The 27,290-nt window shown below is 45.6% G+C and overlaps 1 protein-coding gene and 1 long non-coding RNA gene across 4 annotated transcripts; both read right to left on the minus strand.

Annotated features, from left to right (window-relative positions):
• Positions 1-466: 466 nt before the first annotated feature.
• Positions 467-3,042, minus strand: LOC138223899 (uncharacterized). Its single transcript, XR_011182324.1, has 4 exons — positions 3,030-3,042; positions 2,843-2,908; positions 1,546-2,066; positions 467-1,295 (listed from the first exon to the last, which is right to left on the minus strand). It is a non-coding gene; the product is annotated as an uncharacterized lncRNA (long non-coding RNA).
• Positions 3,043-4,455: 1,413 nt separating this feature from the next.
• Positions 4,456-25,819, minus strand: tnfaip3 (tumor necrosis factor, alpha-induced protein 3). Of its 3 annotated transcripts, none has more exons than XM_069179908.1 (10): positions 25,738-25,819; positions 23,983-25,195; positions 20,747-21,088; positions 13,246-13,436; positions 11,998-12,139; positions 10,698-10,868; positions 9,840-10,020; positions 8,508-9,358; positions 7,746-7,960; positions 4,456-7,192 (listed from the first exon to the last, which is right to left on the minus strand). In XM_069179908.1, exons 3-10 carry the CDS (start codon positions 21,051-21,053, stop codon positions 6,938-6,940), a joined length of 2,313 nt encoding a protein of 770 aa, XP_069036009.1. In that variant the 5' UTR covers positions 21,054-21,088; positions 23,983-25,195; positions 25,738-25,819; the 3' UTR covers positions 4,456-6,937. The 3 variants fall into 3 exon arrangements, with proteins under 3 accessions (XP_069036009.1, XP_069036007.1, XP_069036008.1); XM_069179906.1 differs by having other exon boundaries at positions 23,207-25,195; XM_069179907.1 differs by lacking the exon at positions 23,983-25,195 and having other exon boundaries at positions 25,738-25,816.
• Between the last annotated feature and the right edge of the window lie 1,471 nt (positions 25,820-27,290).

Consider the following 27,290-nt stretch of genomic DNA (forward strand, 5'->3'; position numbering starts at 1 on the left):
TGGTCCTCGCGCAGTAAGAGAGAAATGCCTTTCTTCAAGACTTGATCCAACGAGGTGTCTGCGTCTGGGGTTTTCTCACAAGCAGCGGAGTACCTGAACAGGCCGGGCTCTGGAATACACTCCCCTGCACTGAAGGAAAGCAGAAATCTCGAGAGACTTGTGTGTTGGAACTGAAATGAAAGTTTCAACGCTTCTGTGACCCGTGGAAAGACAAACTCCACACAGGCGAGTTAAAACCTCTCTTGCTCTGCGTGAAGATGTGCAATCACAATTACCTTGTACACAGATTTCTGCCGTAGGAAGAGCCAGCTACCAGAAATGATGACAGAGAGGGAAATGCTAACGAGTATCATAAAACGGTTATTCTAGAGCAGAAGTCTACAGTCTGCATAACACACCAGGATACACTTGTGCAACTTCCTGTTTTCATAACAGCTGTAGATTTTTAGTGCCGTCATTGAAAGAATTGTGGGAGTACATCATTATTTAACACAATTATTTCATTGCAATGACACATTAATTACACAATTCACACATCGAGTGCTCGATTTCTGCAACTCTTTTTGCTGTGTGGAAACACTTTTCTCAGTAAGCTGCAATGTGTCCAAACCTCTGCAGTTCTTCTAGCTCACACCAGACCCTGGCAGCAGTTCACTCCTGCACTCAAATCTCTACTTTGGCTGTCTGTAAAGTCGCATCACAGGAGTGCTATTTAACACTTAATAAAACTACAAATGAGTGTCGCTTTTTGTTCAAAGTGGATTTGACAGTAGTCTGACATCCTCGCATTCCAGCACTCAGGGTTACAACTAAACACACGTCTCTGAACTCACTGTCCGTCAGTCACTGTACTAAAGTCACGGGCTAAATATCAGATTGTTGTTGGCCAGGCATTTTTCTGTTGCTGTTCCATTGTTATGGATCTCCCATACAGTTTATCCTGTATGTGCTTTCATTTTTTTTTTACTCTTTATTATTTTTGTCGCTTTTTCTTCTTTATCACTATGTAAAGGCACTTTATAAATCACCAATTAACAGAACAGAACAGAAAACGCCCTGCCCCCACCTGTGGGAGGAGTTTAGGAGACATTTTCCAGTCCACTGTGGGACCAGGGAGGCCTACAGATGCCATTGCTGAGCTCACATGGCCAGAGGTCAAATATCTTAGATCTTAGCATCACTGATGCCTCTATTTCAGGCAGGGTCGCTGTCAATAAAACCACACACCTGCCATGTGTGTGGCTCACTGCAGGCTTCTTTTGCAGTGTTTGTTGCTTTAGTGAATTCAAACGCACCTGCAAAGAGGAAAACATGTCTTGGTTACTGTGAGCAGTCCTACTTACAAAAACAAAAGAGAATTGCAGTACTTTTTAAACATGGCAAAATATCAGTAGGAATCAACTGTGCCCCATCGTCTATGAAAGTTAAGAAAATAATTATGGGATTACATTTGGACCTACTGTATATAGAATTTTTTTCATTTACATTCTAACTCAACATTAATGCCTTTTGTGGTTTATGTAGTTCAGATCTTCCTATAAATACCTGAGGGGGTGTGACTGCAATTAGCAATTATCTACGATATTGTGCAGATGATCCCAAATCGTAGCCAAACTCTCTCGCCTGTGTCTGTTTGGTTAATGTCGATCTGTAGCCGGTGCCTTTTCCCTGGCAGAGAATTATGCAAATCTGCCGGCGTTTCACCTGTCAGCACAGGGCTCTTTCCTGTCACTGCAGCGCTGTGAGGAAGAGTGGACGTGTCAAGGCGAATCCAGAAAGAACCACTTATCGGCGCAAAATGCGGGTGACGTCATGAGAAACTCCCAGACCCCATTCAAACCTTTTTGATTTTAGTTGTTTGTGTTGTTGTTGAAACCCAGGACAGAACTGGAGATGAATTTTCCAGGGCGAGGGGCCGGGTGCAAGAAAGGTGGCGTTTGCACCTTCCTCTCTAAGGTCAAGCCGGCGGTTGAAGCGTTCAATTTGCTCCAGACTGCCGGCTGCGCCGCCCGGCTCACATTTCCTCCGTCGGGAAGAGCTCCCGCCTCGACTGCAGGTGACGGTTACTGTCGACAGAGACGGAAGCCCCAGGAAGCTCTTTGTTGTTTTTTTTTCGACAAGCCTAAATCAGCAGCCGCCCCCAGGAGCACAGCTCCTCCTCCTCCGCAGAGCTCAAATGTCACAGTTCCCACCACCACAAATACCCCCACCCTCGGGTGGCAGAGCCTGACTGTTAGTCTGAGAAAGACTTTCCTTTCTGCGACGTGATTCAACTCTTTCGGATGGGGAGGGGGGTTGCCTGTTTTCAAATGATTTTAGTAAAATTTCAAAAATCGTGGGCTGGCTCTCGCTATGACATGGAGAAAGAATTTTTTTAAAAAAAGCAGAAAATGTCAGAGGGGCCCCAGCCAGCATGCTTTTCTCAAAAGTGAAATCTGAACTCCTGGATGTTTTGGTCTTCTGTTCTCAAAGTTAGTGCCCCTTTATCCACCCCCAGCCAGCCTCTTGTAATTGTCTTGAGAGATGAGTGATGCCTCTATTACTGCTGTGCATGCTTAGCCTTAACACAAACCCTTTGCCTGACAATTAATCCTGGTCTTTCTTACTGAAGATCAGCATATCAAATTGTGCTGACAGGTCAGATGAGCCTGAAATGTTGCCTGTCTGATGCTGAAGGGGAACTATCCTGAAACCCATTTGCATATATTGGGTCACTCTGTGAGTATCTGTGCCAGGCCCTGCAGAATACACAAGACCAGGCTACTGGACAGTGTTGTGTTTGTGCCTGCTCTGTTTTATTCTAGGTGTTGTGTTCCACGCATCTAGCCGCAGAGCTACTTACCAGATGTCTTCGTATGCAACGTTTTCCAAACATCCAGCGATCGAGAGTTATGGTTGGAATTTCCACCTGAGAAGTAAAAATATTTATGTAATCTCAAGACAAAATGTAATGACTGCCAACTTAGCATGCTATTTGACCTGCTGAGCAGAATTCAGCTTTGTCTCTTCTCCAGATGGTGCACACTTACAGAGCTGCTGTTTCATAGCCTGGATCTCATTTAGCAGAGACAGAACCTCTGCAGCTCTTCAGTTTAGCCCTGAGTGTCACATGATGTGGGGGGTGATTATCTCTCCCCTGACAGATTAAAGTCTATCCAGTGCTTATCAAAAATGAGTTTCCATTCCTCTAGTTTCAATATTATTTCTTACAGATTGATTACTCAGGATTGAATTTGTAGCACACTATAATTCCACTGATATACTGGCACACTTTTAATCTCTCAATATTTTCTTTCTGCTCGAAATACCAAACACGGGTTGCCCTAAGATCTGCAGACCACACTTTAAGCTACTGAAGTCAGGAGCAAGTGGGCAGCACTGGCTATTTAATAGATCACACTAAGACGTTCCGGGAGCGTTGTCACAAAAGATCCAGTTCCCCTCGAGTGATCCTGGTACACTCTGCGAAGGGATTGCAAGTCCTCACTTGGTGTAGAATGAAAAAGAAAAATGAAGAGCAAACCTATGGACAGGAAGACACTGTAAGGAAACAGAGGGGCAGTTTAATACATGATGCTTTAAAAGAGTCTGAGACTCCTGCCCAAATTGAGGCCTTTCGCATGATATTATTATGGATTTCTTTTTAAGATAACAGCTAGCAAAGATAGTGCCTGTACGATGGTTAGTACACTTACGGGTAATATTTAATCAAGGCCACTCATGCCTCAACTCTGCCTACAGTCGCTCAAATTCTGTTGGAGCTAAAGGCCAGGACTCCTGCCATGGGAGAGTTCGGCATTACCCAGCCCTCAGGGGTGCAGCATCATTGTACTGGTGAGCCCAGCTACTCAATGGAGGCCTCACCCGATGTGACAAATTCTCCAGACTTCCAGTATGGAGAATGAACCAGGCTGCACCACTGTCACCGATTTCCCATTGAAATTGTTTCTTCCAGACGATGAAAGATGGGAAATAACCATTGTCTGCAGGAGCCAGGATGTAGTGATGTAACTGTGCTGTGCAACCCCTTTTCAAGCACTTTTGCAGAGAGGAGCACATTTTGAAGCAACGCAGAGAAATCCTTGTGAAAAGTCCACACAATCATAAATCCACCCTTCTCCCTAATTCATCTGATACACAAGGTTTCTCTACGAAATGCATCAGGATTATAAAACCATCATCCCCTTTGTAGTCTTAGTTCTTCACTTTCATCTGTAGTGCAGTTGCACTAGTCTCTCATTAAGCTAAAATCCCAGAGTGAATCAAGATAACTCATATAAAACCCAGCTTTGTACACATTGTGTTCACATCCAATAAACAGGGTATAAAAAAGAGCCACATATCAGCGTCTTGTAATTGGCCCCATTTTGAGTGAATGGGCAAAAAGACAAAACCACTACCACCGAAAACTGCCACATACAGTCAATGAACACAAGGAGAGAAAGAGGCAGCACGTATTCAAAATAATTTATTTCTTGACGATGTGCATAAATAAATTGTATTCATAATCTAAGTAATCTCTATTTTCCCAATGAATAAATACATGAAGGACAACAAAATAATAGCTTCAATGTTTCCTAACATAGCTCCTAACAGAGCTTGACAGAAAGGTTTAGCAAAATGTCATCAAACTTCATCCTTCTCTAGGATTTGCCAAAAGCACAGAAAGTACCATATTTGTCGGAATATGAACAGTTTGCTTCCTAAGCAACATCAGTTTTAAATATTTACATTGGGTTTTTTTTACAGAACAGCTTATTGAAGTATTGTGCAATTCTGCTTCATTGAATCCAGATCCAGGCAGATCTTTTTGAAAAGAAAAACCTTCCCTTTTTAGAGAGAGCTTACAAAGATCAAGATGGTCAGAAAGACCAAGAAGGTTTTTTTTTTCCCCCCACTATTTCCACGACTTGTTGCAAATTCCACACTGGTTTCAGAAGAAATCCCTTTGGTCCCTGTTGAACTGCAGGTCTAGATCAGAACAGATTTCAAGGGGAAAGACAAGGCCTAACCAAATAGGCCGTGATGCTAATAATGGTCAAAATGGCTTATTGTTTTTATGGTGAAAGCATATCAACATGATATTGCACAAAATTCACAGTTGCAAAATGCCCACAAAAACCAACCCATCAGAAAAACAAGGGTGTTGGCGCAACTTGAAGTCAAACAGGAACCGGCTCTGACTGTGAAAAGCAACTAGCCCAGAGCAGCGCAAAGGCAGGTTGTACACAAGGTGAGGAATCCCTGCCTGAGGCCTGCAGAACTTCAGAGCAGGAAAACAGCTTCTGCGTGTTTGATCTGCGGATGTCGAGCTTCCTGTGAGGTGTCCGTGTATGACTGGCAGTTTTCCAGGCCCAAAAGCCGTTCTGAGGGTTTATAATTGCTGGGTAAAATGTTTTATACACAAACTCTGCCACAGCCATGATTATTGGCACCCACTGTCTTCAACATTATCCTAATGTTCAAATAAAATAAACTATAATTTTTTGAATATAACGTGTTACTGTTAGAACCACACTTAACTTGACAAGCAGTCCCTTCTAAATTCCCTTTACTTGGGCGAAGAACTCTGCTGCAGCAAGTGATGGGTTGGATTTCTAGTGAATCTAAACCTTGGTTCTCTTTACCCGTACTCACAATCAAGGTTTATAATTCTCAGGAGAACAATAACACATTTATCATGAGTAAAACAAGTGGGAGATGATGGGAGTTTTGTAAACTAAAAATTTTCAATCGGGACATCCAGCTCCTGACTGGAAATCATCAGTGAATAATGAGGACTGCCTTTTAATTTGGGGCATAATACTATTAATCATTCCACCATCCTTTGGACAAGCTGCTTTACTAAAACTGCAGAGAAACTATAGTGATGAGTCACAGACACTTGTCAGGTCTGTATTGTCAGTTATCACCATGTGTCTGCAATTACTTATTATTTTCACTACACCAGGGCTACTGGCTACTTGACACACAGGTTTTCCACTCTACAACAGGGCAGCACATTGACTGATCCTGTAAACTATCATTTAAAGCAATGATAAGCACAATCACCAACAGAGGACTGGAGGAAATGCAGGGTTAAGTAACTCTGCACTACAGGGTCAGTGAAAGACTCCAGCATGCTTCCAGAGGTTTGTGACTGACTGGCTTCTTGCAGAATTAATTAGGGCAGCTCTCAGACTTTATGCAACTCGTGGACTTTATGCCAATTCTAGCAGGTCAAACCGATTCAGATATGACCAAGTGAACACTTCTTTCAGGCCTCCAAAGTCACTTTGTGAAATGACATAAAAATACAAGTTTTTAATCATTATTGTGCTGTCAAACAGCCCATCGAGAGATTTAAGCACACATCTACGGGGGTGAAGGTTAGGGTTAAATGCAAACCTTACCTATGAAAATTGATCCAGTATTGCAAAAAAAAAATGGTTTGAATATTTTAGTGTATATTTAGCACCTTCTTCCGACAAAACCGATCCAGACTTATGCTTTATCAGACACATTCTTGCTATCGTGGAGCTAACATTCCCAAGTAGCAGGATAACAAGTAGCAGCTTGTGTTTGATAAGTGACTCGGCACAGAGCTTAGCCTTACCCAGGTTAACTTCCCAGCTGACCGCTGTTAGATATACCCAGAAAGCAGAGTCTGCATTTTCACTTGCAGTGACGAATGTTAAACAGCTTTAGAGTGTGAATGTTACACAGGGATTAATCCCAATAGTATTGCCTAATGAAACACCGTCAACACAGGTGAACATTATCACAAAGGACGAAACGTCAAGTGTCTGCTGTGCTTCGGCAAGCTCAGTCATTTCTACACCACGAGCTGCGTCGAGCCGTCAGGCTGCTCTTGAGAGACAGAGGTGTTTGCCTCCTGATCACGTGAATGTTAAAGATAACAAGATAATAAGGCTCGGGAGTCCAAGGTGCCTTCACTTTAACCCCTGTAGATCTGCTTAAAGTGGTCACACTCGTTGCAGTAGCCTTGCTTCTCCTGATTGGCGTAGTGGTCACAACCTTGGGTCCTGCATCGCTGTTTAGGCATCTCCTCAGCTGCCTGTCCCCTGCGGTGGCCCCTCACATCCCTGGAGTGGCACTCCGGACACATCTGCCCCCTGACTGACGTGACGTTGTTGCAGCTGCTGCGGCTGCATTTCACAGGGCTGTGCTGCTCCCTCTGCTGTGTTGCTCTCTGGATATTTCCGCACATAAGGAGAGGAATAAAACAACTGTCAATAAACGTCTCCATTTCTTTCCTTTCTTTTGCACATTTTCAGATATCCCTACATTAGATGGTTTAGTTCTTTGTAAAGGGTGAGTTACTATTTGGAGTCTGGGACCAAAGGCTCACTAAGTGAAGGCATTTGAAAAAAAATCAACGCAAGGTGGATTATACTTAAACACGTTACGGGGAAACCAGTTTCCAACACGTCCTGTTGAAGTGCCGGGACAGTCCCTTAACACACAGTTAGCTTTTTTTGAAAAAAAATAAAAAAAACCTCAAGAAACATCAAATGCTCACATCTGGTCAAACTCCAGATAAATCATTTCCCTTCCCCTGTTAAGGTTTCTTTAACGATAACACCTCAAACATTCAAGATCAGGTGAAGGAGAGGAACAGTGAGCCCTAGCGTGTGGGAGCCTTGGCACACGCCAGGCTCCTGTCCACACACAGAGGCCCGGCGGACTCGGCTGGCGGCGGCGGCAGGGTGGCGTGACCCGGCGCGGAAGACAGGGGCTCTCACCATGATCAGAGCCGGGCTGGGCTGTCTGGCTTCTCTCAGCCTCTCGTTCTGCTCCTTCACAAAGCACTTCTGGCAGTAGCCCTCGAACATGGAGCTGCCCACGTGGCTGCAGCTGTGGCCCAGGCACCGGGAGGAGTTCTGGAAGACCGGGGCTTCCGAACGGGCCTGGCCCGGAGACGGAGACCTTCTCTGGAGGGCCACGAGAGGCTCCTCTCCTGCAAAGGCAGACAGCTCTTTAAGACTCGCACCCTCATCGCAACACCGGTATCCCCCCAGACTCTGGCTAGCCCAGCTGATGTTCTTTTCAATGAGTGGATTCGTGGTGCTAACTAACTGTGTCTCCTGTGCTCCAAACTCGTGGAGTTCTAGACTGATGCACCAGAAACTTTCCATATCAAGGAAAGTAGTTTTTTTTTGGGGGGGTTCCTTCTTACGGAAGCTGAACACAGCTTTCCCCTGACAAGACCTGCATATGCTGGCGGAACAAAGGCTCCGTAGCGGGCGAGATTCACTTCCTGTCGCTAAAATGGCCAAGCCATGTCAGCATTACAGTGACCGTTACCACAGGTGTGAAAGAGGCCTTACGTTATAGTCCAGAGGCCAAAGACTTTAATAACTCTTCAGAGGCAGTTTACTATAATTCTGGCCCACAGTGTCTACTTTGATCAGTCAAGACTTTAACAGGAGCCTCTGAGATCTACCACTTATGCAACTGCGAAAGGGCATGAAAGACATTTTTAAGCCTCTCCTAAGTTCACTCACTGCAGTTGGTCTCGTACTCCAGGAAACACAGGGTGCAGAATCCCAGTTTCTCTTCTGTTCCAAAGTACTGGCAGCCCCGCTTCTTGCACGGCTGTGCCGCTGGGCCGGGGGCCGGAGGGCCAGCTTCCTCGGCGCTGGACACTGCGCCAGAAAGCTGGGGCCACGCCCACCCGGCTTGCGCCGCGTCTAGCCTGGACACCTGGTGGCGCGGCAGAGCCACCCCCTGGCTCCCAGTCCTTTGCGCGCAGGAGGGGCACAGCCCGTTAAACCCCCAGAAGGCCTCCTGCTGGCAGAGGCTGCACCGCGCGCCCTGCGGCGGGAGGTCGCGAGGGGCTGCGGGGGCGCCCCGGCCGGCCTGCCTGGCGCCGAAGCAGCGCTCGCAGAGTCCGTTCAGCTCCACGCTCAGGGTGAACAGGCAGCCCGGCGTCTTGCACTTCATGGCGTGGGTTTCGCTGTAGAGGCTGAGGCTGGGGGCTGTGGGCGGGGCGGCGCGGGGGCTGGGGAGAGCGGCGCCGCCCGGCGACCCGGCCCGGCCCCTGCTCTCGGGCTCCGACCCCGCCAGCGGGCTCTGGCTCCTGGGCCGGACCTCCGGCCTCCCGCCCGCCCGCTGCTTCTCGAAGCACTCGTGGCAGAAGGGCTGGGTGTTGACGGAGGCGTAGAAGGCGCACCTGTTGGTGGCGCACTTGGCCTCGATGAGGGACAGCTGGGATACGGAGAAGTCTGGGGCGGCCCTGGGCCGGGGCTGCCGGGCGGGCTCCGAGTTCTCCCGCCAGCGCTTGTACTCGTGGTTCACAAGCTGCAGGTAGTCCTCCATCAGGTCCATGTCCTCCGGCAGGTTACCTTCGTCCAGCCTGCGGACACCAACCAGAAACGGGCTGTGAGCTGAGCACCCTGGGAGGTCAGATATGGCGACACTCTGCACCTCGTGCTGCAATACAGCGCATCAGATGCTTTCCACAGCCCCAGGAATGCAACACAAGAGGGTGGTTTTATGGTTTTTTTTTGTCTCCTTTCAGCTTACAGTAAAGTTACAACGGTCAGAAAGTCAAACATAGCACACGACTGACGACTGACAAGTACTTTGCCTCTGATTTCCTCTCGGGGACAAAGTTGCAATTTCTCTAGAAGTTATGAAACAATATCAAGGAACAGCTGGTGTTGATCACTAAGTTAAACTTCTATATTTTTTTCTGGACTTTTATTAAGACGTCAGTCTGTTAGGTTTTGCGCATAATGCCATTTGTTTCCTAAAGGAAATACATAACATGATCTAAACAATGGTGAAGCTGTAGCCTCACTGGAAACATCTCTGCATGGAGAAGCTTCACTCACCTTGCTGCATTGATAATGTGCGTGGTATCATAGCCAAAGCCTTGCACGGGTATTTCGATGAGTGTCAAGTAATCCTTGATCAATTTATCCTTTTCCTCTTTCTCAGAATTGATGAGGAAATGCACTCTGAGGTCCTCAAAGACACCCCGTCCCGGATACGCTAATGGAACGGCTCGAATTTCTGCAAAGACACGCATGTTCAATGAGTTAATGGGGAGGTGGCTCAAGGGGAGGTGTGCACGCTGACTTCGCTGGACTGCTCTTCGTCTTAGCACACCGCCAGGCACTGCTCTAACAAACTCTTATCAGACCAAACCACACACTAAAGAATGGGCATAAACCAGGGTCTCCAACCATGATTCTGGAGACCCCCATTTCCACAAAATCCTCGATTTCTTCAGAGCTGGAGCACTCAATCTATGATCAATTAAACAGCTGATTGGCTAAATTACTAAATGTGTTTTAATGGAATGTAAAACCGATCATGTGTGTAGCACTAAGCAATGCAAACATGTAGTGTAGGTGGTACAGAGGATGTGGAACAATGAAATAAACAACCAAAATGCACTTTGGATAACAGAACTTGAACTTGAGGACGTGCTCTTTGCGTGCACAATCTTTCACGCTTTGCTCAGATCTCAGCAATGTTCATCTAGAGCTCTTCACAATGCATGCAGTAAAAAGACATCAATTCACGATGCAGTTTGCATCTAAACATAATGCATTTGAAAATGTTGATTAACCTTGTGCAGGTTTTTCCATGAGCTGGACCTCATATAGCAGTTAGGAATGCTAAATCGAACTATATAAACTGCTTAGGAATATACAAGAGAGTTAGATGCAGTTAGATGTTCGCACCTGGACCGCTGTCTTTTATGGTGATGAGGGGAGCAAAGTGCTGGGAGTCGTAGCCGAGGACGACGGGATACTTGTAGCACTCCTCCGGAGGCCAGTGAAGAGGCAGGTAAATGCCTCCAACATGGAGAGGGGAGAAGGCCGTACCAGACTTCATGCTCCTCAAGACCTGATCTGTTGAATGAAAAAGAAGCACCTGACATATTAACCCCACATATGAGCCTGAGACTTCAGGGCTTGACAGAGGAGCCAGAGCTAAAACAATCTTGACTGCTGACAGCAGTCATTCAGTCATAAAAAAAACATAGAATTCATCCACTCTCTTCCTTCACAGTGTGCTTACAGAGAAACCCTGATGCCGACTCTAAAAGTCTACCAAGGTTCAGCCCTGAGTCTGAATTGTTTCTGTTCTACTCCCCGTTATCAGTCTTTCTCAATTGTTTCATTATGCTCAGGAATGGGACAAGGCATCTGAAATAACACCCAAGGTCAACATGAATACTGCATGTTGATATTTAGAGTCAAAACAGAATCCAGGGCCTTTCACAACACTTTCACAAGTGTCAAGAGTCCAGAGCTGAAGTCTTTCCAGTTCTTAACCACTTAAACCTGTGCCGATGACTTTCCCAAGAAGCAGCAATCTTGAATTTCTAAAGGCAATAACTATATCAGGTTCAAGACATAGTGGAGAATTTGATCTCTAAAGGATTATTCAGTGCAAACACTGAGCTGTGCTAAAAACAGAAGAAAAGAAGTAAACATTGTCATCTCTCGGGTGAAATGCTACAGCCCGAGCTCGGCATTTCCATGAGCCGTCCGTCAAAGGCAGCCCACACACGCTCGAAGACAAAAATGAAAGCTGACCAGAATTTCCAGACTGTGACTGCTTTCCCCTAACCCTTCGGCAAGATTCAAAAACATCTGGATCTCCAGCACTCATAAAACAACAGCTCTTTCTCCCCTTCAGATGCTGAATGACTCCTCTACCACTCTGGGCTTCCTACACCCTACACTGTCACACTTTTGGTGTCCCAACACTCTTCTTAGAAATTCCCAGACAAACCTGGGCCCAACTTTTCTCTTTTATGGACATGACAGTAACTGGAAAACACTGCCTTTGAGCCTTAATCTGGAAGGAATCAAATTAGCCTCTTTGGCTGTGTCAGGCAAGACAAAGCTTAGCACAAACCTTTTTACCTGGGTAAATAAGTCCCATGTGTTTTCTCAGTACAATTTTGGAAAAAAAAGTGAAAACATCGGGACACAAACCACCGCACAAGTTCCTGTTTCATTCTGTTCGTACCTGCGATGATTATGAACGGCCTGCGAAGGATGTTGGCCAGAACAAATATGTGGATGTCCTCCAGCGAATCGTACTGAAGGCCGGTGCGACTGGACACTGGAGAGGCCATCTCCACCACTTTCTCCCACTCCTCTTCCCAGTTCTGTGAAGGAGAATGAGAATTCAGGCCTGGGTGTGCCGGAGAGACTATGGCATATGAACTGCTCATTGCCGATTCACTGCATCATTAAACAAACTAGATGGAACACTTTCAATCTGACAAGCAGCAATAACAACACACAACTGGTGACTTTGATTGCACTGCATATCTGTTAAACTCATCCCTGCAAGAACTTTAGTGACAGGTGACGTTTTCCCTAGGGTGTCAGTCAGGTAGTTAAGGGATCTCAAAAGGAAATCTAGAAGCCACTTCTCCTGATCTGCAGCTCCTGATCATTGAATTGATCACCTTTCCGTGAGCAGTGCTGGAATCTGTACATAATTCTTTCGTGATATTGAGCAACAACAATAAAATACACTTCCGGTATTGCCAAGGTTACATAGCCTGTGACGACACAGACGATTTGAGGATGTATTATGAACAAGAGAACAAATCTGCTGACGCATGTGCTAAATTGTCTGAACACAGGTCTCAGGCTTTAAGTGCAGCTCTGCCATCATCTACCAAGCAGAGCTACATTTAGATGCAGCTTTGTGCTCTTCACTGAACCTTCCTGATTATGAGAACCTCACAGCTCTATTTCCTTCTGTGAAGAACAGTGCAGATTCAATACTTTGTGAAGATGGGTCTGAGTGTCACGCTTTCCAAAACCATAACACTATGCACCAGCCACTGCAAAGATGTTAATTTTCTGACACCCTTACGTCCAGGTATGAAGAACACTTTTCAGTTTCAATCTTACACTGACCAATTCTCAACTTACAATGTTTCTAAAAGCAAAACTAACAGTTAAAAAAGCAGCCTGTCGAGTGCCGACACCCTAATAACACCTGTTTTTTTTTTCCTCATACAAGAAAATACCACAAAAATCGTAGGGTGGCGACACAAACCTTTCTAATTTAAGATTAGCTAAAAGATAATCACCCTCTTGTTTACTATTATAGCGTAAGAACAGGAGCATGCATTTTCTATGTCCAAGCTTTAGAAACACAGCTGTTTCGTCTTCGCACTCCAGGGCCTGGCCCATTCTGTGCAGGGAGTGCACAGGGGGAGGCCTGTCGTGAGGAGAGAACAGCTAACGGACTCACTAGTGTGTTGTAGCGCAGGCCTGTCTGCGTGAACTCCTGCGACTGCAGCAGCTCCATCTGAAAGCGCACTTTGAAGTTGCGGGTGTCCGTCTCCTTGAGAGCGCCATACAGGGCCTTCCGCAGCACGAGGTCTGTGTCCTGGACCCCCAGCATGTACTGGGAAGCGGCGTGGAGCAGACAGTTCCCATCACCTGAAAACGGCAAACCAGTCTTCAGTGAGATTCGGCAGCGAGCTCTGCAGGGATCAGACATGTGCAGGGAGAGCCCTGTCTTTGAGGATCACAACATACACTTGCAAACATGTTATATGCTAATAATAATTCCTTATATACTTGAATAGGGCTCTGGTCATTCTCCTTAAAGCGCTTCACAGGTGATGGGGACTCCATAATGGGGACACCACCACCAGTGTGCAGCCCCACCAGGATGATGTAACAGCAGCCACAGTGCACCAGTACGCTCACCACACACCAGCTCTCAGTGGGGAGGAGAGCAGAGTGATGAAGCCAGTTCAGAGATGGGGATTATAAGGAGGCCATGACTGGTAAAGGCCAATGGGAAATTTGGCCAGGACATCAGGGTAACACCTCTACTCTTTTCGAGAAAAGCCCTGGGATTTTTAATGACCACAGAGAGCCAGGATCGCGGTTTTACTAGGGCATGAGCACACCGCAGGGCACACCGCAGGGTGAGCGCCCCCTACTGGCCCCTCTAATACCTCTTCCAGCAGCAGCCTTAGTTTTTCCCAGGAGGTCTCCCATCCAGGAAATGACCAGGCTCACACCTTCTGTGCTTCAGTAGGTTGCCAATAGTAAGTTGCAGGGTAACATAACTGCTGGCATGTTAGACATTTTCAGTCCACTTCCAGAAAATACTTGATGTGATTTGTTTTCATGGAGTACAATCTGACCCGAGGCTGCAGTATTTGCTATTATACAATGATCTGTAAGTTATCATTGTGGTGGAAGCTATTGCTTATAGTCTTTGAACCTTACAGATTTGGAAGAATCAAACAAAAAACCCCTTCCAGTCTATGAAAACCAGGACATTCCCAGGACATTTGTTTTCCTTTCCATTTCACGTGAAACAAAATGAAAAATGCATTTCACCACGTACGAGGAGCCAGATCGACACCCTTTCATTTTTGTCTTTTGAAAAGTCCTGGCTGTGCTCTTTCTGGACTTACACAATGTTGTGACCCCAAAGGAATAAGAAAAAAAACAACACCAGCCTCCCCAGAATAAAACAAAATTGAAAAAATAAAAACTGATAACAAAGTGTGTAAAAAAAGAAGAAGAAATATTGAGGGAATTTCCACAGCCCTTCTACAGCTGTTTTAATGTGTCTGTGTGCGTCTATTAGCCCCTTAAAACAGGAACTGAGGCGGAACTTGGTGATGTTAATAAATTACTGAACACAGCAAGTCTTAACTACATTTCCCACTTGACCACTACAACAGTCCAAGGCCCAAGCCCTGAATGTCTGAGCACACAAGACAAAAGCATTGAAGTTATTTATTCACAGGCAACATCTCTGCTCCCACTGCTATCAGGAATATCAGAAAGTGTATGGAGGCCTGGAATCGCAAGAAAGCTCAGGTCAATTCAGTGCTGTTTCCAACTGCCAGGCCCACAGTTTAAAACGTTTTACATGGGCAACTAATTTTCTCTGAATTTGTAGCGTTGGATGGGATGGAGTTACACTACGAAAATCTGCTTTTGTTTCAGGTAATCTTTTCTTTTTCCAGAACATTTGAGAATTAGCCTAATCTTGCTAGCTTAAACACGCACACGTGCACTATTAAAGCAAAGGTGAGGCTCCATCTGATTTCTCCAGACAAACCAGCCCTGACAGAAATACACTTGACTTACAGACGAATCAGTTTTCATGTTCTTTTTAATCACCCAAGATTGAGACCAAAGACCCAGAAGCTCGCTTTTCAGTGACTATTCACGCCTGTAGGGTTGATCGCTTTCCCTCTCATCATATAACTGGTAACCATTAACTCCGAGGCAGATGGCACAACCTTTGCACTGAGCTTCATCGCAGGCAAGGACTCACTTCCTCATTGTGCAATGAAAGACAAATGGTCTGAGCGCAACACACAGCAGCAGCGATGGAGAAGTGTTCATATGAAATACCCTGAACAGCAAAAAAGGAATTTCCCAGTGAGCTGTTCTGACTAAGTGCTGGGTGGTAGTCATTGTACTTTTTTTTGTTTCCCTCATCTTATTTGAGACATAAGAACCATGAATTAGCACTGGACTTTCCAAGGAGGCGTGGCTTTGGCGCTGTTGGAATGGCTGTTTTTTTAAAGCAAATTCTCATGAGCCAATAAAGAGTTTTTTTTCTCTAAAAAGGGGAAGTTTCAGTTCTTACCGAACACCTACTGCCTTCCTCATTCTGTTCCGTTCCCCTGTCTGGACCAAGAGCAGACCGGCTGAGGCGAGTCAGAGCAAGCGGAATTTTTAACTGCTCAGAGAGCAGGGCACAGACACCTGTTGCCAGCACAGGCAGGCGGCAGAACGAGAGGAAAATACCCTACAATCTGACATAGTACCGAGGCTTGGCTGTGGTGGCCCACCCAGTGCGAGTTCAAAGGGACTTGCAGAAACCCTGACTGACAGGCGGAGAGACAAAGCAAAATAAAAAAAACACCGTTTGACGCAGAAAATTTTGAAGCGGGCAGCAAATTCACCCCTGACTCGTAGTTCCTCAAATATCACACCATTATCAAACTTTCTCACCAATAAAATGGAAAATAATTCATTTTTAGTATTTTCAAAAGTTAAGACATTTCCATTAAATAATTCTATGACTCTTTTAGTGTTTTGACCGGCAGTCTCCTGGGACACAGTGATGGGCTGTGCATACTGTATTTTTTATCTGCTACCACTGAAAAGGAAGGCAAACCCAGTCCACACATCTTTAATAATCTGAGAACCAAAACAAATTGAAAATTGAGGCACAAAACAACCTCTGAGACTCTTTTTCTATGTATAAAAATGTTCCCTTGTGTTTTGGTGGGAAAAGACAGAAAAATCTGCTCATACGTTTGCTGCTTTTCTGTATTTTATAAAAAAGATCCATCACAAGATGCGAGTAAACATATTGAATCAATATTAATAAAGGTATAAAAAAAGGTTGTTTGGAAGGTTCTGTTTTTCTTTTTTGCACAAGAAATTAGAGTCTGCACATTTATCTGCACATATCTGAACAGATCCTCTTTATGGCCCACTGTGCATTTAAGAAGACACTCTATGTTGTCTTCCAACTGACTGCCTTTGGGCTTGATGGATTTCATGGTCTACTCATGATAGAAGATAGAGCTCAAGACGCTCTCTAAGAGGTGTTAAAGTAAAAGATATTACACTGAATAGAAATCATGTGTATTCTCTGCCAGAGCAAACGGTTCTAACCAGCATTTATTCACTTTTTGCAAGTTGCCTATGCTGTGTGATAAATGAAGTAAAATCCCGTATGAGTTTTAATTTAAGAAATCTGGACATTCCCCAGCAGAGAAACAGTGACTGAAATGCTGCGAGTGTTCAAGGGCAGAGAAGTAATGGGACATTCAAATTCTTGGGGGTAAAAAATTCACAGCTACAGATTACACATCCAAATACTCATAACAATAACACAGAATTGATGATGTAACATGCGGGAAATAGAAATAATCCAATTCTTACGTGGAGCACAAAGCACTGAAATGTGGGTGCAGCCATCCTGAAATCTCCACACCTGTGAAAAACCTCGAAATCCAAGGTGAGGCTTATCCCACAGCGCATCTGTGCAGCCCAGCTGTTGCCGACCGGGTGACGTACTTTCAGGTTTATCTGGTATATTTCACCATCAGACATTCCTATCAACATGTCTTGGATCAACTCCCAACTATCAGGTGATGCGCTGTTTCATTATTCACTGGTATATTATAATATGAGGTAATATTTCTGCGTCATGCGTGCAAGCTATTGGCCCACTTCAAACTGAGAACAATTTTGATCACAATTATGTCAGGATGGTGGTGTTCTTTATTTTGTTGATATTGTTCATCTCAATGCAATTCTTTAGTTAAGTAGCCTGGATTAAGTAGCACACATTACTGGAAAAGTTTTTGCATGTACCAAAAGTTAGTTTTAACGTGGGCCTAGAATCTAAATAATGGGAGAATTCTTGCTTTTAAGTTGTATCATATTTAGATTTTTAAATAACCACAGATCGCTGTGTCTGTTTTCTTTCTCCAAACGAATAAGGCACGAACACGTGACTTGAAGGAGTAGTGTCACAACTCCTTCATATGCACTACATGACCTGACAAAACATCAAGCCTTAAAAACATGTAGCAGAATAAACTTTCACCTCAACACGCCTGGGCTACAGTTACTGAGCTGCATCTGCAGAAAGTCCCCGTCTGCTCTCAAGTCTTCCACTTAAGACCCAAGACTGGGTCTTGCATCATCTTCAACCTACTTCTCTACACCCTGCTCTGTCCTGCTCCTAGCTTTCAGCTGACACTGAGTCTTGTTATGAACCAATATGAATTATCACAAGCCTGCAATAAAGTTTGTACAAATGGCTGTAAAGGATGGAGTGGTGTTGTGTTATTGTGTAGTGTAGCACCTGTGTAGACCTTCCGACAGTGGTCTTAAGTTTCAGTCTATTAAAAGCATTATTGCTACGTCCACTGGGAGATATGAAGAGTATGCTGCTACCCTGTTAAATCAACTCTGGTGGAACCAATTCTGTCTTGGCTCAAACTCTTCCAACAGGAGCACCATCAAAAAAATTGTTTTTTTTGCCAGCAAAGGAACTCGATCACCACAGGTGTGCTTCGACTGTCTTGAACTAAACGAGCAAGCAAGCAAAGCATTTGATTTTAATTAAACTACAGATGTGAAAAGCACTTGGAAACTGACTGGTAGTCGTTTCTTTTTGCCGTCTGGTGTAATTGGAGAAGAGAGAATGTGTCAACATCAAAAACCATTAAGTCAAGCCTCATCAAGTGTCCGTCACTAATCGGCACACTGCAACACTTAATAATAATAATAATAATAATAATAATAATAATAATAATAATAATAATTGCTTACACTTATATAGCGCTTTTCTGGACACTCCACTCAAAGCGCTTTACAGGTAATGGGGATCCCCTCCACCACCACCAATGTGCAGCCCCACCTGGATTACACACTCAATTCAGCCACAGATAGCATTTCAGGCAGTCACAAGGGAAGACTCATGTCTAATGCCCAGGTGTGCCTGATAGCTGCAGTGCCGAGTGCCGTGAAGCAAGAAATCCCACATTACTGCACTTCTCCTCCAGTCCAGTCTACACAAGCACAGAACACCGAATTCAAGGGCTCCATTGCTACCCTTACTAATGCCACCTGTATAGAAAACACAGGACTAGGGCTCCATGCAATGAGCTCTGGGCTCCTGCTCTGTTCTTGTGTCTGAAGAACTGTGCCTCTCCTGCGTCTCCTGACTGTAACACTAATTCCACAGCATGAGGGTTCTGTGATGCAGAGTCCTTGAGTCATTCCTTAACACTGGGCCGGGGGGTTTGGGGGTGGTGCTAACTCTGACCCACAAAAAAGTCAAAAGCTTAAGACTAGAACAGGGCAGAACAGATTTAAAATCAGTTATGTTATGGGGCTAATTTTACTTCTGGAAACAACTGTGGGCGAATAGAGTTCACCCACTCTATAATTATATACTGTAGAGTGGGCAATAAAAAGCTCAGATCTGTCCCACAGATACATGTATTAATTGGCATGATCTTTGTCTTCCTGTGCTTACTGCAGAGTCATGTGATAAGAAGCTTTCCCATTAGTCATGGTGCTATTGTCCAGTGGCGGGAATGAGCTCCATTGTCTGTCACCAGTCTGCGTCACTTCCATACAGAGCTCTTTCTTAAAACAATCCCTGCTCTGTCATTCTGAGCTCAGACAAGAAATTCCCTGGAAAAACAGAACTATTAACTATGCCGAGTCAGGGATTTTGCTTGTGACAGGAAGTCAAAAAGTCCATCTTCCTGGTAAAACAAAAGCAACCAGGGCCACTGGGAACACTTGAGGTCAAAAAGGTTAAAAATCTAGCACTGAACTGAAAGTGCCAGATCACCGCTAAAGACTGACCCCAAAATCCACCTCTTTTCACAAGTTCCCCAAAGAAATCCAAACATCAGATTGACTATTCTCAAGATGTGTCTAAACGAGATCTCTCTTAAAACATTGCCTCGTTGTGTATTGCTGGATTTTCATACCTTAAGCAAACATGACTGGGTTGTTGATTAATGTAGCCTTTATGGACGGCGATTCAAATTTTGTGGCCTAAATTTGTCCTGACGACTGGAAGCGGTATTGCGTACATTACCAGCTTGTCAGCACGTATTAAATGCCCCAGGGCTTACTGGAAAGGAAATGCCCGAACCAGGGGACAGCACTGACGTCCCTACCAGTAGCTCACAGAAGAATGTGAGCACTCAAAGCTCTAAATGTCTCTGCAGACGCACTCTAGTCCTCACACCCCTTCCATCCAGCGCAGAAGTCCTCTTCGCCGGGGGGGGGGGGGAGGTGTAAAATGACGTCACTGGATTTTCCAGCGAATGGGGACGAACTGCAGAGATGACACAGAAAGCTGCTCCATGTGGCCCCTGCAGCCGTGACGTCAAGGTGGTACCCAAGTGACTCAGCCCGTCTTTCTCCGGACCCCTTCTGACTCAAGCCACGAGCGAGACTCGCGCCCCGCGGTACCGCCGGCCCTTTCCAGTCTGCACGAATGGAATGAGCTCTTCCACAGTGCCCCGTCAGCCTGCTTTCGCTTTTCCCTCTGGGAAGAGCTGAGCTCACGCCCCCTTGCAAGGGACAACGCAGACAGCAGCTCCAAGTCCACCCCTCACTCAAACTCCCAGATTCAGGTCTGTCTTTCTGCCAGACCATGTCGGTTTGCTGCTGTGCGGACCAAGTCCTGCTGGAGCCCACATTTCTGGAGACAATCTGGCCTACAAGAGAGGCTTTACTTTACTGGCCACTGATTCAGAATGCCAAAGGCATCGCCGTGATGAAATCCCTTAACACTTATAAGGTGCATTATATTTCTGAGTAATATTCCCCTGCTGGGATGCTGACAACATGAATACCTGCTTTAGACAGGACCCTTCAATCAAATGAGTAGCTGTGAGCAACACTCAAAGATAGGACCTCTATCCATGAACTTGTTCTAGAAGACAGGGGACCATACAGGTGAGAATTCCTCTGGAGGTGCTGTGTCACCTGGGAGATACAGAAAGGCAGAACTTTGATGCCAGAGAAGGGGGGGACATTCAAGGCTTTCATGCTGGTGGTATCTGGCTGGGGAGAGTTAAATCCCACTCTCGAGTATGAAATCTCTCGACTGAACTCAGAACCCCGTGAATGCACACATGCTTCAGACCCACACCACTGAACCCCCCCACCACCACCACCGCCAGCGCCGGACGGCAGACGGGATGCCCTCTTACCGTTCGTCCGGAGAGGGACGAGCCTCTTGACCTCCCGGCACCAGTTCAGCTTCTTCTCCCGCTCCAGGGACGTCTGCATGGCCTGGTCCAGGAACGCGGCCTGGATGACCTCCCGGAATCTCTGGGGGAACTGGCTGGTGCGGAACATCTCCAGGGTGTACCTGTGCATGCTCCGCAGGTGGTGGATGATCCGGAGAGGGGGAGTGGGCTTGACCACATCGTCGGGCACCCGCTCGCGGATCTTCACGGTCTTCAGAAGGTTGCTCACAAACAGGAACTTGGGCAGAAAGTTCTGGTCCTGGGACATCTTTTTCCCCCCCAATAAATAATAATAATACAAATCTGCAAAGAAGAAGCGCACTTATTAATCATCGGTCTTAAGGTAACAACCTACAACAAGAACATTTAGATGCACAAAGGGCTCCTGGAGGCCGGCAATGTATCTTTTCCTCCCTTAATTTAGAGTCCCAGTTAGAAATGACACTCTGGATATCTGTCGGCCCCTTGGGAAGGACCTCCTGTTACTTGACCCACAGTGCATTGCCACCCTGCACTGGCCTGACCGGGAGACAGGAAGACGGCGCGCGCACAAACCACACACAACCGGCCTCTCTCTTGAATCCCGCAGCTGCACCTGGGTGCCAAGCGGCGCACTGACGCAGGTCCGACCTGTCACAACGTTCAGGCGCAGAGACCACAAGACCAGGATTACTGGCGCCAGCAGAGTCACTGGTAACTACATGCAGTATTCCAAACCAAAATCACACCCCAGATCCTTTCCCCATCCACCCGCACCCCAGCCAGACCTTCCCTTCACATATTTATGTACCTCGACCGGCAGCTCTGGTTGTTGTGCTGGCAACGACCCTGTGAGCTTTACTGGGCTCAGGCCCAGAATTCTCCAGTCCTAGCCCATCCCGAGCGCGGGACCAGCGTCAGCTGACCTCTAGACGGGCACCTGACCGCGCCTGCGCCAGAACGCAGGTTGTCAAAACGGGACCAATCCTAACAGTCGCTGCCAGTCAAAACTGACCAATCGGACGAAACGTTTGACCCTTCAAGCCGCCTCACAAAATTCGAAACAGAACTACGGAGGTTATCAATCGACATTGCAGAGAGCCTCTGGAAAAAAGTCATCAGACTTTTCTGATTTTAATTACTGAAGCAAAGGTGTATTTATTGAATTGAAAATATGTGAAAGAAGGTGAGACTAAAACGCGCGCATGTTTTAAAGAATATTTCACACAGAATATCCATGTAAGATTCAGGTTATTTTATTGTACATTATCACTGTAAACTGGAATACAAAAGCCCAGTGACTGAGACATTACATTTTTATTAGCCTCCGGTAAAGAAATTGATTCCATATAATTGCTAGAATTCCAGCCGACGTTTTGAACAAATCATAGATTGAGAAGCCGTGTGGAGGAAAAGATTCTGTGGCCCCAGAGGTACTGCACAGTGCTAACTAGCGTGTCTTCACTCATACGGTGCTCTGCTGCACATGATTAGGCGACTTTAACACAGGGCACGAGCAAAGAAGCCCCAAAAAGGCAGACGGCACCCCAGACACAGTACCGTGTACGGTATGGGTCTACACACGGGGGAGAGACGGCGCTCGTAAAATAGAGGCCAGATTAAAATGACTGGTCGATAATTAGGTGCACGTTTTGTTGTCATACATTTGAGATTTCTACGCATTTTCATAACTTTCCCCAAGGCCGATCGTCAGATTTTAATATACCAAAATATTCCAAACAAAAACCATCAGAAAGACGCAACAGCGTTCACGATGCCAGAATCGTTTTAGCAGTCCGCCCGGCAGAGCTGCTGATCGCCAGAGCGACAACACTCCACTGCAGTCTAGCGATCAAGTCCGTTCATCTCCCGGTCTGCTGGGGAGCAGGTCAGTGTGCTGTGGACTGCAAGGATGCGCGGTTTATAGCGCCCACTGTCCGTCAAATGCACTCAAGTCAGAATCCTAGGAGCCTTTCGGTAGTTAAAGGACCGCAACATTTTTTTCAACACAACTAGCCATAATCCGAAGAAGTCTTTATGGTTATAGCAATCGGTTCTGAACTAGTGACAGCAGGCACCAGAAAGTGTGCCGCACGATGTGCACGCGTGGAAACGCACTGATCTACATGATCCTATAAGGGTTATATATAAAAATGCAATTGTAGCAATCTTCCCTTACAGCCCGGTTCACAGACCACGTCTTTCATAAAACGCACTCGTGTCTGGGGTTTAACTGCAGACTGAAGTTTGTGAACAGAACTGGCGTTATCGCTCCGGTGCGTTTAAAAAAATCAGACAAACATTCACATATATGGATAAGAACTGTGCCGGACTGACAACACTTAACACCATTAACACAAGTAACCGCGACCAAGAGCGCAGTTTCAACGGCAACGAACGAATGAACTGGAACAGAATATTTTAAAAGCTACCAAAACTTACCTTTACAATGTATCTAGGACAGACAAAACTCCTCGATGCTGTACTGTACAAAAAGGTAACCCTGAACCCCAAGCTCTAGACTGTATAACCCACAGTCCCAAACGCCATTAAACCTTCATATCCCTTGGGTAGTATGATTGCTTCTTGGTTCAGGCTCCACTCACTCAGGCTAGAGACTTGTCAACTAAACAAGAAAAAAAAACGACCTCTAGATAAGTTAGAGACTTTTTTTTTTCACATGGAAAAGCCCGGGTGGGGATTTCCAGTATGAGGGACTTTCCACTTAAGCTTGCACAATTTTAGAGGTACTAAAATACGCTCATCGAACGCTAGGGGGAGAAAGAGACAGACACTCTGGAAAGCTGGTCTGTTGTCATAAAGAAACCTTACATAAGGACACGATCAGACCATTCATAGACCAACGCATGATCTCAGATCTTGAAGTCCCTGCTCATTTTTAAGGGAATGTTATGACCTAAAGTATCGCCCAGCGGTAAAGAAAAACACATTATTCTTAATAGTATAAACTGCATGCGTAATGTATCTGTAAAGGAAAAAACCCCACTAATGGTGTCTTTTCCCTTTGAAAGTTTGATGTTTTATAAAAAAGTCAAATATTTTAGCACCCTGATATTCTAGGCATTAAAAGACCGCTTGCTTTGTAAAGCACAAAAACAAAATGACATTTTCCCGGCAAAAGTGTTCCTATCCATCCAACGGTCTTCCTTAAAACAGAAGTCAAGCAACATTTGTATATTCAGAAGGGTAATACGTACAAACTGTATATTTCACTTTTACTTCGGGTGAGCGTGTACGAATTTGGCAGCAGTGAAAGGTAACGAAAAAGACAGCTGATCACACACGCATACTGTACTATTAGATCAGTATCAGCAACTTGTTCTGCTCCTTTAGAAGCGGGGGAGGGCATCAGAAGGCAGAACCCACAAGCCCTCAGGACATCACTCAATCTGTCTCCTCCCAGACGCGACTCCTACTGGCTGGCTAGTCACCAGGATTCTGCCAGGCGGATTCAGACATCCTTGTAAATACCCGAGCTTTAAAAAAAAAAATCCAGTAGGCCTCCACACTCTGGCGTAAATACCAGAAAAAAAACACACTGCGTTTTTGGGGAGATCTGGAGTTGTATTTCTGTCTTGCTGCACCAGAGTGGCGAGCATGCGCTTCTGCAGTGTGGTGCTTTCAGGAGTTAGGCTGAGGGAAATTATTTTATGATCTGTACAGAAAGGGACGTCCCAGACTGAAGATGAAATGTGTCAGGGTCTTTCAGACTCTGCGGGGGATGAGTGTTACTCCACAGCCCCCATCTGAAGGAGAAGCTTGAAGTCAATAAAGTGCCAGTGAACTTCCTCCAGTTTTTGAAAACAGCCAGGCCCCCTGTTCTCTCTTTCGGGTTCAGCTTCAGTCTTCTTCAATGCCTGGAGGGCTCACTGAGCTCCTCCTAGCAGATGGTCACTTGATCTCCGAGGAGTGATGATCAGAGGAAAAGCACCTTGTGGACAGAGGCCCTTGTGCCTGCTGTGAGTGTTGATGAACTCATCTCCAGCCACTTTCACACCTCACACAGGATATTGTGTAACACAGAGAGAATCCTTATCTCCCTTTTGGGTTTGCATTCTAATAGCTAGACTTGAACATAAGAAAACAATGAGAATAGGCCATAAGGCATGTCTAGTTCTTTAGTATCTAATTGATCTGAATTGATCTAATTGATTTAATGATCTGAGAATCTCAATCCACCATTTTTTTACAGAAGCCAGGACATCAAGATTCAACAAAAGAGCTAATAGACATCTTGTTCCAGACCCTCACCACCCTTAGTGTAAAGAACGGCATTCTTTCCTCAGTTTTAAAAGTACTTTCCCTTTCTCCTGTGGGTTTGGGGTTGTGTTTTTCTGGCAGAAATAATGCCATGATTTAAGGGACTGCCAGGGGGAGAATTCTGCTTTGTTCTTGATTTGTGGAAAGTTTCTATAAAAAGAAGATTTCAGTCAGGCAGAAGCTTACACAACAAAACAACAAAACAACTTTTTTTTTTCCATGAAATGATCATTTTAATTTTAAAACAAATTCTATTCCGAGAGAGAAAAAATCAGCAACCTGTTCGCCGAGGTAAAGTGTCTCTGTAGGAGCTGTGTGGCAGTTTCTTTCTGTTGCAATGTGACATAACCAGGGGTGTGACTGTTTAAAACGCGATCTTTCAACACAGGCAGGTTCAGGCCAACAAAACACACAAAAACACCCAGCTGTAACGTTTAAAGGCCCGAGTTGCAATTTATTTTACGAGGCGGGGAAACGCCTAACACCATCACCTAAAAACAAAAGCAAAACAGTCTCAGCTCTTCATCGAGCTTCTGCTTAAAATTCTTCATGAAGCCCCCGTCTAATATAAGCCGAGCAGCTACACTGCTGACCGGCCACTAACACAGAAAATTCTCAAACACGGTCCCTCCAACACTCTACACAAAATTTCCAAAAATCCACAAAATTCGGTTTCGTTTCCCTGAACTCACAAAGTCGCTCTGCTCCCTGCTCGGTCCTTCCGCTGGCGAGACGTACAGTACGCGCAGGGGCTGTCCTGGAGCAGCAGACAGCCACGCCCACAGACAGCCTCCGAGAGCTTCCTGTTCCTGTTTTGTAGTCACCTGCCTTCCTGCGGCTGGTCAGGTGACTGTGCGAGCAGCCCCTTCCCCAGAGGGGTCTGCGGAATGTGGTCCCTGCTGGGGCGGTGCTCTTACAACGTGTTTCATCCCAAGACCGTAGCCAGGCAACAATGAAGCCTGAACTCAGTCCCTTCGGGTGTTTATTGGTGTCCCTGCAGAGGAACAGGAGCTGTGCTGCCTCAGGCTCAACATCACAAATCAATGTAAAGTGGGACATGTTAATATTGCACGTACATGTATCCACCATTGCAGTATTACTACTTAACCACACCATGGAAAGTATTGCTGGGATCTGTTAATTTAGCCTTCACCAAAGGTTATGCTAAGATACAATAAAGCTGGCTTGCTTGAGCAACTTGCGCTGCATAACAAAGCATAACAAAATGCAGGACCAACAGCCATAAACGTACCATAAACAGGATAAAGCAGATCAATGCCTGCTGGATATCAAAGGACAGGACAAAGTAGTTCAACATAAACTATTTATTAAAGGACAGGTCTGTTTTGCACTGCAGACCCAACGATTGTGTTGCTGTCCTTATTGTGGAAGACCGAGTCAGAAAGTCAAGACAGTGACTATGCGTGGGAAAGGTTTTCTGTTCGCACCTAAGACCACTGTCTTAGGTGCAAACTAAAGCCTGTGATTCCTCACACCCATTCAACCAGAGAGAAGTGAAACAGACTGCAGGATGCCAAATGCCATCTTCCTGTCCTGGTTGTTTGACTTCTGACACTGCCCCTTTCCCTGTATGTTCCTTTGATATGTTAAAGTCTTGCCTACTTTTAATGTATAAAAAGGAAAGTATAACTTCAGTAAAGTGAGCATGTCTTGAGTGCTAGGGGGAACCCTTTCTCTGTGATATGCTCCCCTTCAGCTGATTGTATTAAAGATCTGTGTTTGACAATCTCCTAACCTGAGTGAAGACTGAGTTTTCTTCGACATTATTGAGCTCTAAAAAACTGAATCTGCACTGGACTGCGTCCTGCTCCTTTGATGAACATCCTGCTCCTTTGATGAACAATTTCCCACAACAACTTCGTAATCAAGGGTTGCTCACAGCTGTCCAACGGGAGTTCAGCAATGATTCACTGGGTGTGGGGGGCGTGGGCTCTCCCAACACCCTGGGTGGGCCTGGATGCTTGGACACACCCCCACACGCAGTGTGCGCAGGGAGGCATGCCGTTGCCCTGAGCCGACTCCTGCTGCGCTGCTGGGACAGGGTCAGGAAGTCATCGGAAACGCGGGATAAAAAAAAACAGACGGATTTCTGAATGATGACTAATGTACTGAATAATGTTCTTCTCCCCTAGACCAATGGCTGTGTAACATCAAGAAAGTTTTGTATACTCCCACTTCTGCAAAGTGTCCAAGCAATCTAAATGGGCTCTTCTCCTTTGTAACC

The sequence above is a fragment of the Lepisosteus oculatus genome, chromosome 17 (genome assembly GCF_040954835.1).
Source record: "Lepisosteus oculatus isolate fLepOcu1 chromosome 17, fLepOcu1.hap2, whole genome shotgun sequence".
In the NCBI taxonomy this organism is placed as follows: domain Eukaryota; kingdom Metazoa; phylum Chordata; class Actinopteri; order Semionotiformes; family Lepisosteidae; genus Lepisosteus; species Lepisosteus oculatus.

Excerpts from the sequence above, each read along its gene's own strand:
- tnfaip3 (XM_069179908.1), bottom strand. The coding sequence starts at position 21,053 with ATGTCCCAGGACCAGAACTTTCTGCCCAAGTTCCTGTTTGTGAGCAAC. Across the intron at positions 10,869-11,997 it reads GCCGTTCATAATCATCGCAG|ATCAGGTCTTGAGGAGCATG; the intron begins GTACGAACAGAA and ends TTCATTCAACAG. Across the intron at positions 7,961-8,507 it reads GGAGTACGAGACCAACTGCA|GAGAGGAGCCTCTCGTGGCC; the intron begins GTGAGTGAACTT and ends CTGCCTTTGCAG.